At 38.8% G+C, this 11,616-nt stretch overlaps 1 protein-coding gene across 1 annotated transcript in view; it reads right to left on the reverse strand.

The window, feature by feature from the left end:
- Positions 1-10,670, reverse strand: part of AKNAD1 (AKNA domain containing 1) — a 28,435-nt gene extending 17,765 nt beyond the window's left edge. Inside the window, 8 exon segments of the mRNA XM_089780558.1 lie at positions 642-817; positions 2,342-2,507; positions 7,013-7,146; positions 7,597-7,656; positions 7,764-7,915; positions 8,064-8,205; positions 8,720-8,779; positions 9,516-10,670. Of these exon segments, the coding sequence (XP_089636684.1) occupies positions 642-817; positions 2,342-2,507; positions 7,013-7,146; positions 7,597-7,656; positions 7,764-7,915; positions 8,064-8,205; positions 8,720-8,779; positions 9,516-10,670 (2,045 nt within the window).
- Positions 10,671-11,616: the final 946 nt, after the last annotated feature.

Raw genomic sequence — 11,616 nt, forward strand, 5'->3', positions numbered from 1 at the left:
CTCCAACAGAGCAAGCTTCAATATAGATATAACTCACAAATACAGTCTGGACCTCCCTGGTATGACACCCTCGGGACCTGACCAGTCCTAAATGCGGGATTTTGCCAGATATGGGGAGGTCATTTCTGGCCTCCCTACCACTATCCCCACCAGCCCTGGCCTAGCTGCCAGGTTCCCGGCCAGCTCCCCCACTGCCGCTGGCCCTGCTGTGCGCTGAGCTCTTGGCGCCGCCAGGCAGCCCTCCACCAGCTCTCTCTGGTCCAGGAACATCCACAGTCTTGCTGGACCATGGATGTTGCCAGACCAGAGTGTCACGGTTTAGAGAGGTTAAACCTATACCAATAGTCTGCTGATTCCCTAAAAAATGGAATGGAATAGGTAGTGATTTTGGATATTGACATACCTTCATGCTGTTTTTAAAAAATTACTAAAGGGAATAATTGTGCACTAGAAGGATGGTTGGATTAGGTCACTCAATAGGTCATGCAGTGGCATAATCTAACACCCAACCAAATTAACCAGATTCTTTTGATTTCAGTGGTCATTTGATCCGATATGCTCAATAAATGTCTTCAAACTTAGTAATTATAAATCCACTTTAATAAATGACTTCAATACCTATCACAAAGATTAATACTTACATTTTAGGAAAAGGATCACAATTGTCATCTTGTAAAGAAAGCTGACTGGTTTTCATAGGGATCACGTCAGTCACATGACTTCTATTCTCTTCCTCATTCCTTTTATTATTATTATGAAAATTTACTTCAATAGCAGACCTTTCTGGAGGATCACTAATGATTGAAACTGTGGGGCTCTGTACAAAGCAACCATATTACTGATAAGATGGTTATTGTATTCTCTAAAACAGGGGCAAGGCATTTTTCTCAGTTAGGGGCTGCACACCAGTGAGAAGCAAAAAAACCAAACAAACCACACCTCACTGATCTGGCTCTCAACAAGAAAAAAACCCCAAAACCAAAGAACAAAACAAAAACAATCCCACAACTCACTGACTTGGTTCAGGGGCTGCTGGCTCTCACACTCCAGTGTGCATGTGTGCGTGTGTTTATGTGTGCGTGTGTGCGTACTGACACTTGGAGTTGCTGGAACTCGTGGTCCAGCCCATAGGGGCAATGAGGCTCAGAGCTCCCAGTGGTCATGCTCCAGCCCTGGGGGGATGGAGACACTAAGGCTCACTGCGGGCTGGATACAAGTAAGCCGAAGGCCAGACCTTGCACACAGGCCATTGTTTCCCCATCTCTGACCCAAAACCTTGCCCTTGCAACCTAAGATTTCCTGAAAATCTATGCAATTCGGGACTCAGAAAAGGACTCTTATCAGAATTCATATAGTATTTCAAACAATTAGTACAGTTAGAAAGCATTTGCTTGGTGACATGTAAAAGAGTGGGAAACCACCAATTTGCACTTTGCAGCGTATGATCCAGGACTAACCAGTACCATTTTCACCAGCTTTCTATGATATATAAGAATGTGAGCCTTTGAGGCAAACTGTGATATTTATTAATCTCACTGAAGCAGAAGGTTACCATTGTTATAACTTTTCTCTATTAAATTATAGTGATTCACTTGCAGAAACTGCTTTTCAATTTTTGCAAAGATTAAAATGTTTTGCTTTTCTGATAACAAATATGTTTTTCGTACTGACACTGGGGCTGCATCTACACTGGCATGATTTTGCGCAAATACTTTTAACGGAAAAGTTTTTCCATTAAAAGTATTTGCGCAAGAGTGTGTCTATACTGGCATGTGTCTTTGCGCAAAAGATTTGCTTTTGCGCAAAAGCATCCGTGCCAATGTAGACACTCTCTTGCACAAGAAAGCTCCAATGGCCATTTTAGCCATCGGGCTTTCTTGTGCAAGAAATTAACGTGGCTGTCTACACTGGCTCTCTTGCACAAGAATACTTGTGCAAGAGGGCTTATCCCTGAGTGGGAGTGTCAGAGTATTTGTGCAAGAACCACTGATTTTGTACATTATAAAGTCAGTGTTCTTGCGCAAATACTCGCAGCCAGTGTAGACAGGCGGCAAGTTTTTGCGCAAAAGCAGCCGTTTTGCGCAAAATCTTGCCAATGTAGACACAGCCTGGGAGTCTTTTCTCCCAACACAGATGTCATCTATTTAAGTTTTGATCAACATGGCTAATGAGATACTTTAAAGTTTAAATTCAGGAATAAAATATATTACTTTCTTTAATTAACAATCTGCATTTTAGCAAGGTATTGACTCTTAGAAGCGTAAGATCAAATTTGCACAACCCTGTTGAAATTAATGAAAAGAAGAGCTTGCTCTGTAGATTACAGAACTTGATGAGTTACCTCAGGAACACAAGAACTGGATGACCACACAGATTCACATGGAGTGAGTGAAGGAGATGTAGGAGATGTGAATGAAGATGGATATGGACTACATCTATTGTCATCGATTTTCTCTTTGACATCTTCAAGCAGCATTCCAAGCCTAAATATTTCCCCCTCCAACTTTCTAAACCCAAATACAAAATACAGAGTTATATAATCAGCCCTTCAATAAACTTTTGGCTTTTTGTATATCACTGCAGTATCAAAGTTGCATCTCTCTCCAAAAATAAAACAATAACATTAAATAGATTCAAAGGGATAGCTGTGTTAGAATGTAACTTTAAAAACTAGTAGTCCTGTGGCACCTTAGAAACTAACAAAAATATATAGTATCATGAGCTTTCATGGGCAAAACCAACTTTATGTGATGAAGTGAGTTTTGCCCATGAAAGCTCATGATACCATCTATTTTTGTTGGTCTCATTAAATAGATGAAAGGAAACCACAGTTAAATGCTTGACTCTAAACAAGGGGAAATAAGAACAACATGGGTAAATACAAACCAGTCAGTTCAACTTCAGTACCCAGAATGATAGTAGAGCGAGTAAGTAAGCAATAATTTGCAAACACCTACAAGGTGATAACTAACACTCTGCATGGGTTTCCTCAAGAACAAATTGTGCGGGACCAGCTTAATATCTTTCTTTGACAGGTAAGAAGCTTTGTAGATGGTAGGGGTATTAAATGGCATGAAGCTTATTGATACACTTACTGGTTAATTGGAGGAGAGTGGAAATGCCATCATCAAATCTTATGGCCTTGTGATCTCCCCGCTGGGTTGGAACAGCCCCAGCTACAGAGGAGCCAGCAGGCCTGGCAGTGGGATCTCACAGCCATGACTGCAGCACAGCTGGGTGATAGGCCCTGAGTTAAAATGATTAACTCCTTATTGAAGGCACAGAAAGAAGCTATCCCGATGTATAGCAAGAGAGGCAAACATGGTAGGAGACTGGATTGGCTTACAGGGGAAATCCTTGGTGAACTTAAGCACAAAAAGGAAGCTTACAAAAAGTGGAAACGTGGACAAATGACCAGGGAGGGGTTTAAATGTAGAGCTCGAGAATGCCGGGGGGTTATCAGGAAGGCAAAAGCGCAAATGGAATTGCGACTGGCTAAGGATGTGAAGGATAACAAGAAAGGTTTCTACAGGCATGTTAACAAGAAGAAGGTGATCAGAGAGGGTGTGCGGCACCTACTGGATGAAGGAGGTAACCTCGTGACAGATGATGTGGGGAAAGCTGAAGTACTCAATGCTTTCTTTGCCTCTGTATTCACGGACAAGGTGGGCTCCTGGACTAATGCGCTAAGTGATGCAAGATGGAATGAAGATGGACAACCCTTGGTGAGTAAAGAAAAGGTTAGGAACTATTTAGAAAAGCTAAACGTGTACACTAATCCATATCTGGACTTAATGCATCCGAGGGATTTGGCAAATGTCATTGAGGAGCTTTTGGCCATTATCTTTGAAAAGTCATGGAGATTGGGAGAAATTCCGGATGATTGGAAAAAGGCAAATGTAGTGCCCATCTTCAAAAAAGGGAAGAAGGACGATCCAGGGAACTATAGGCCGGTCAGTCTTACCTCGGTTCCTGGAAACATCATGGAAGGGATCCTTAAGGAATCCATTTTGAGGCACTCGGAAGAAAGGAAAGTGATTAGGAATAGTCAGCAAGGATTCACAAAGGGAAAGTCGTGCCTGACCAATCTGATTAGCTTCTATGATGAGGTAACTGGCTCTGTGGACAAGGGAAAGTCAGTGGATGTGATATACCTTGACTTTAGCAAGGTTTTTGATACAGTCTCCCACAATATTCTTGCCAGCAAGTTAAAGGATGTGGATTGGATAAATGGACAGTAAGATGGATAGAAAGATGGCTAGAAGGTCGGGCCTAGCGGGTAGTGATTAATGGCTTGATATCACGATGGTGGTCGGTTTCTAGCGGAGTGCCCCAAGGTTCAGTTCTAGGACCGTTTTTGTTCAATATCTTTATTAATGACCTGGATGAGGGGATGGATTGCACCCTCAGCAAGTTTGCTGATGACACTAAGCTAGGGGGAGAGGTAGATATGCTTGAGGGCAGAGATAGGGTCCAGAGTGACTTAGACAAATTGGAGGATTGGGCCACAAGAAATCTGATGAGGTTCAACAAGGACAAGTGCAGAGTCCTGTACTTGGGACGGAAGAATCCCAAGCATAGTTACAAGCTGGGGACCAACCAGTTAAGTAGTAGTTCTGCAGAAAAGGACCTGGGGGTGACAGTGGATGAGAAGCTGGATATGAGTCAACAGTGTGCCCTTGTAGCCAAGAAGGCTAATGGCATATTAGGTTGCATTAAGAGGAGCATTGCCAGCAGATCCAGAGATGTCATTATTCCCCTTTATTTGGCTCTGGTGAAGCCATATCTGGAGTATTGTGTCCAGTTCTGGGCCCCCCACTACAAAAAGGATGTGGACGCATTGGAGAGGGTCCAGTGGAGGGCAACCAAAATGATTAGGGGGCTGGAGCATATGACTTATGAGGAGAGGCTGAGGGAGTTGGGTCTGTTTAGTCTGCAGAAGCGAAGAGTGAGGGGGGATTTGATAGCAGCCTTCAACTTCCTGAAGGGAGGTTCCAAAGAGGATGGAGAGAGGCTGTTCACAGTAGTGACAGATAGCAGAACATGGAGCAATGGTCTCAAGTTGTGGTGGGAGAGGGCCAGGTTGGATATTAGGAAAAACTATTTCACTTCGAGGGTGGTGAAGCACTGGAATGGGTTACCTAGGGAAGTAGTGGAGTCTCCATCCCTAGAGGTGTTTAAGTCTCGGCTTGACAAAGCCCTGGCCGGGTTGATTTAGTTGGGATTGGTCCTGCCTAGAACGGGGGGCTGGACTTGATGACCTTCTGAGGTCTCTTCCAGTTCTATGGTACTATGATTCTATGACTCCCAAGTGGATGAGAGGAAACAGTAAATGTGGTATATCTTGACTTTAGTAAGGATTTCGATACTATCTCACATAAAATCATAAACTCCCTAAAGTATAGGGCATGGCCCTCTGGGTTTGGGGTGGTGCAACTCCCATTGGAGGCAGGGTGGAAGTGCAGCTCAGCCCCACTCAACCCCCAGCCCTGCTCCAGTCCCGCATCTGGCCTCAGCCAGATCAACGGTCCATCTAGCCCAGTATCTTGTCTGCTGACAATGGCCAATACCAGATGTCCCATACAGAGGGAACACAACAGATAATCCTCATGTGATCCCTCTCCTGTCACCCATTTCCAGACAAACAGAGGCAAGGGTCAAAGTGTAACACTGCTGCAAAGTAAAGCAAACATCATTCTGGGATTTATTAGAAGGAATGTTTCTCTGCTCCGTGCTTTTTAGGCCTCAACTAGAGTATTGTGTCCAGTTCTGGGCATCACATTTCAGGAAAGAGGTGAACAAATTGGAGAAAGTCTAGAGAAGAGTAACAAAAATGATTAAAGGTTTAGAAAACATAAGCCATGAGGGAAATTTGAAAATATTGGGTTTGTTTAGTCTGAAGACAGAAAGCGGACATGATAACAATTTTAAGTACTGTACCTAACAGACTGCTACAAGGAAGAAGAAGAAGAATTACTCTATTTAATCTCTAAGGACAGGACAAGAAGAAATGAGCTTAAATAGCAGAAATGGCCATTTAGGTTGGACTAGGGATGTAAAAGTAAGTTTTAAAAGGTAACCTAGCGGTTACAAGGTTACACGCTGCAGGGTCTGCAGTATAAACCTTAAATAAACTTTATACTGCATATAAAGTTTAAATAAGCTTTATTATTTCAGAGCCCACAGTTAAATCTCCCCAGGAACAGGTCTGCCAGCCCAACTACTGGGGAGGATTTGCTGCTGCAGGGAAGCTGCCTCCTCAGGAGCAGGGCTGGCAGCCCCTGCCAGCCCCACTTCCAGGGAACCAGCAGTATAACCTGCGGTGGGGGGCTGGGCCCACAACAAACAGGGGCTGCTCTGGCCGGCTAGCCGACCAGAGCAGCCCCTGCCTGTGGTGGGCCCTGCAGGGCTGGAGCAACCCCATGTCCAGGGCAAGCAAGGAGCTTTTCCAGCCCCTACAGGTTAACTGGAACGGTAAGCATTATCTATTTAAGGTGATGCTCACCAGTTAGCTGCTTAACCTTTCACATCCCTAGGTTAGACTCTGTGAAAAGCTTCCTGTACAAAACTAAGAATTAATAAGAAGAGTCTGAGAGAAAATAGTTTAAAAAGGGGGAAAATACTTGAAGAAATGAAAGAGCCTTGTTAGCACCTGTTAACACTATGTGACCCTGGACAAATAAGAGAGCACTTTTGGGTCTGTTGTCTGAAGAGGCTTTGTTGTAAGCTACAAAACTGCTTCTTTTGTTCTAAACGCTTCCTTTGTTTTAAGAAGCAGAACTTTTCATATTCCTTTTAACTGAACAAGACTGCATCAAAGTGAGTACCAAACTCAAACAATTTCTACTTCCAACTGGCATCGCCAGGGCCTCAAAAAATTGACGAGGCCCTCAGGTAAAAAATGTGATATAATATTACTTTTGTACCTTAGAGAAATATTGTGAGGATAAATTCATTAATAATGGCTAAAGAGCACAGATAGACATACATATTATTTGCAGGCATCTCTGACCTGTCAGGATCAAACTTGCCAATGCTTGTGGATTTGTGATTGTAGTTCTGTAGCTGTAAACCACGATGCTTTTCCTTAGTGGCTAAATAATTCCGTTCCAATGTATCAAGGCATCCTTTTAGTTCCTGTAATGCCTTCACCAATAAAAGAGATTTAATAGTGAATGACTTTACCATGTAATCATTCAACAATATAATTGGACAGAACAATTATTAACTCTTTGTGGTCTATAGAAGATGTACAAATAGAGAGTTACATTGTGAGGTCTTGATCCTTAATTCAAGTTTTTCTCAAACAAAACTCATAACAACTTCAATGGCTATTTCCCTGAGTAAGGGCTGCCTTCATAAATAGTTTGAGTTGAGATTTTCAAAGGAGTCTAGGGGATTCAGACACATATTGTCAATCTCAAACTTGACCGTAGCCCTTTTCATGACTGTAACTTAATTCTGGAATGGAGAAAAGGGCTTAATTTATTATTAAATATATCTTTCTGAACAACACTAAATAATAATAAACATTTGTCCAAAGCCATTTAAAGCACACAACATATCACTGCAATACATGTACAAAAAATAATTTACCAGACAGCGATCTTGCAAAGGTAAGGTCTCCTGTATTACACATTTAGAAAATTCTTCTACCTTCAATAGAAAGTTTATAAATTTTATTGGGGATCTTAGACATCATAAAAACAACAACTGCAGTATCAATATTAAGTAGGTTTTGAAACAAGTCTCTTTCATATTACTTTAGTTTTCAGTTGCTCTGCCTGTTCCTTTAGCATCTGAGACATCTTTTCTCCTTTTGTTGTATTTTCCATTGAGTTAGGATTTGAACAATGTATTTCTCCTGCTGCAGTGGCTGATGGCAATGATGAAATCATTCTCCCATCTTGTAATCCTATATAACATAATAAAAATAATGAATCTAGTACTAACTAGAATTTCTATATACAGCTTTCCAGATTATGGAACAGAATAACAAAGTGTACAATTAAGTAAAAGAAAGAACCTTTTGGTATTTGTATAACCACTGTAATTTCAACTACCTGAAAAAGATGATTGGGACACACCAACCATAGGCTGGATAGGAACCGAAAGGGGATGAAATATAGACACTTCAGAAGCTGCACCCATACATCTTGAGTGAATGGAAAGATTTGGATTAGGAGAATCTGAATGAGGATATATCTGTTCAAATATACAAAAGAGTATTTCAAAATAAAAGCACAGCTTTATATATAAAATATTCACTTGAAATACTAAAAGAAAACTATTTTAATACTGTATATATATATATATATATATATATATATATATATATATATATATATATATATCTCCTTACAGAAGTTGGTTAGAAAGGGTTATTTAAATTACACATAAAGAACACAGTATAAAGTATTTTTCTCTTTTTATTAACTGAAAAGCATTAAAGTATCTGTGTTTATTTCCCATAAATATATCAAGTTATGAAAATGTATGTTTCTAGTTCAACTATTCTCATTGCTTTAGACATCTAAAAACCTCAAGTTACTTAGTCAAATCTATCTTTAGAGAAGTTCTATAAATAGAAACAACTATATAAAAGGTGGTTCAGTAAATTATATGATTCATATCAGATTCTTAGAGAGAAAATATATTGTACTAAGAAAAAGCTCTCCTAAATAATTTAAATTATTTTATAATATTCAGGAAGACTTACCTTAGCATCAAACCTCCAATGATCAATACAATTCTGATCCTCAGCATGTTTGGTCAGCAACTTGTATTAATCAAGAAATAATAAAGAAAAAATTATTAGTGTGTTGTAATAAGTCTTCCTTATATACTAAGGCCTTGATCCTACAAAGTTGTAAGCATGAGTATAGCTTTACACATATTGGCAGTCCTAATGACTGAGTCTAAATATCTAAAGTGACCATTAAGTCATCTATTTACAACCAGAATAAAGGAAATCCTAAAATATTGGAACAAATAATTTAAAGAGAATCATGTAGCACAGGTGACCGTCCAAGATGTTTATAAATCTTAAAAGATCCATTGGCAAAATCACCATTGACATAAATGGAAGCTGGGTCAAACACACTATTAAAATCTTTAAGATATTAACATTTCATTTAAAGTAAATTTGGGCAGGAATTTAAACATTTTCCTACAGCATTAGAAACAACATATTGCAAGTATGTAAGACTTAAACAATGAAACTGACTATATACAATTTAATAATATGTTGAAAGGAAATAACTTATTAATCATGAATGTATCAGTTCATAACTTCATAAAATATATCAGGTTTATGAACATTATGGACAGAAAGTTCAATCTTATGAATCTTTATTCATGTAAGTAATTCTTAATTAAATTAGTAGAACTGCTGACTTCAATGCGACCACTTGCATAAAGAATTACTCATTTTAGGCTTTGCTGCGTAGTCTCTTCCATTTCCATTGGACTATTTTATTAAATTCTGGACTTATATCTGAAAATATCTCATTTACCTCTATCTGTTGTAAAAGTTCAGGAATTTTCATTCCTTCTTCTTCTTGATTCTTTACTTTAACAGAATCAAAATAATTCATAGTTTCTAAAACATCTTTCACAATTGCTGATTTACCAACCAAATTAGGTGAGAATTTGGTTCTTTTCATTTTGGGAGCTGATTTATCATTGTTATTTCTTTTTGGTATTTTGACCTTTGATGCAACTTTAGAGAAGTCAGGAAGACAATAATTAACTTGGCCTTGGCCATATTTGAGTTCGTGAGATGAACCTGTTCTTTCAAACAAACCTTTTTGATTAGTGTGATTTTTTCTTATGTTTTGGAAATTATTTGCATCTTCATTTTCAGCTGTCAGCTGTGAATTTTCTTGTATGCAGTCTCTCTCTTCACCATAAGAAGTAGCCCTGTCATCTATAACACATTTATTGTCATCTAGTAAATGTTTATATTTGCAGTCATCTTGACATATTTCTTCTTGTATGTTTAAGCAATCATCTTCAAAATGTTTTGCCCACTGTTCTGTTAGAAAAGTGGCCTTAGTGCATTCTGAAATTCTAGTTTTAGTGAGGACAGTTTCATCCACACTTTCAGCAAAGGATAACTCTGGGATAGTCTCACAATCAATCAGTTGGCTTGTGTTTGATAACTCTTCTTTGGAAAAGTGATGCAAAAGAAGATCAGAAATTTTAGAGTTGATGAAACGTTCCTTCCTGTCTGGGATTCTACATGCTCCAACTGATAATTCCATCTCCAAAGACGTACCACACACAGGAGCTTCTATTGCCTTTTCAGTTGTTATTTCATTTGTTCTTGTGGCAGATGTACAGTGACTGAAGACTTTTTCTTGAGGTAGGTATTGTGTTTTGTAATTTATTTCTTCATTTAAATTTCTGTTCATTTCAGAACAGGTTAAATTTAAGAAGTTATCAGAAATGTTTTCTACAGAAACATAAGCTTTCAAGTTATTGGATTCATTATTGTGGTGAGAAGGTTTTTTTAGGTCTCCATCATAAGGTAAATCTTCTTGCTCTTCCTCAGTTGCATCCTCAGGATAGTCAAAGTTATCTGTGAATATGTTATTTACTTGGCTTTTCAGATGGTCAGTTTGTCTGGTTTTACTTGTCCTAATCTGTATGTCTTGATTATACTCCATTTACATTTCATTGGTTCTCAGCTTTCATGTAGCGCTTTTACTATTGTATATATCAAGTTCTGTAATACATAAGAAAACCAACTCATATTTAAATATATTTAGCAATCTATTAAGTAAAAACATAAGCATACATCTAGAACTGATCCTACAGTCCTTCTCCACAAAAACTTCAATAGTCATTAGTGGGAAACATATACATAAAGAGCCTGATTCTCCTTTCAGTTACACTGGTATAAATCAGGATCAACTCAGCTGAAGTCACTAAAGCTATACAAATATCAAATTACTGGGAAAGGATGTGACTCAGTCTATAGTATGAGGTTATCTGTCTTTACAAAATGAGTGAAGTAGTAGCGAAGCCAATGTACTTCGCTACTAAAAGCACTTATTTTATTGCATAACAGGGGCCAAGATCAGAATAACATGAAGCTGGATTTTTCTACACCGTAGAGTTGGATTCTCTCCTCACTACTGCAGTAAAGGCACCTTAACTAGTCAACTAGCCATATAGCTGCCTTTGGAGAAGAAACAGCAATCTGCAAATGCTGTAATTGCTGCTGTCTCACCATTGCAGCCAGCACAACTTTTAGAGCAGTCTGAGTGTAGTGTGGTTTTCTATTGGTCATCTTAAGAAAAATATGTTTTCTAATGAGCTGGAATTCAAAAATTCCTTTAATTGCACACTGAACACTTTACAAGAAAGCTTATTTGGTTGCTTTCACTGTTGTAGGCATTATTTTATAAGCATTATTTGAGTGCTGTGTATTGAACAAATAGATATAGAGATAAGGAGTAATGCAGAGTTCAGATGCTAGAAAGGGAGAGGAAGTTAGTATTCTAAATGTATAAAGTTTGTAATTCTCAATCACTTATTTTGAAACGGTTCTGGCAAAGCCAATTCATATATTGATGTCCCAAATCATATAATGACCCTTTTTGTTCCTGG

Source organism: Pelodiscus sinensis, chromosome 9 (assembly GCF_052426305.1).
Source record: "Pelodiscus sinensis isolate ZL-2025 chromosome 9, ASM5242630v1, whole genome shotgun sequence".
Classification (NCBI taxonomy): domain Eukaryota; kingdom Metazoa; phylum Chordata; order Testudines; family Trionychidae; genus Pelodiscus; species Pelodiscus sinensis.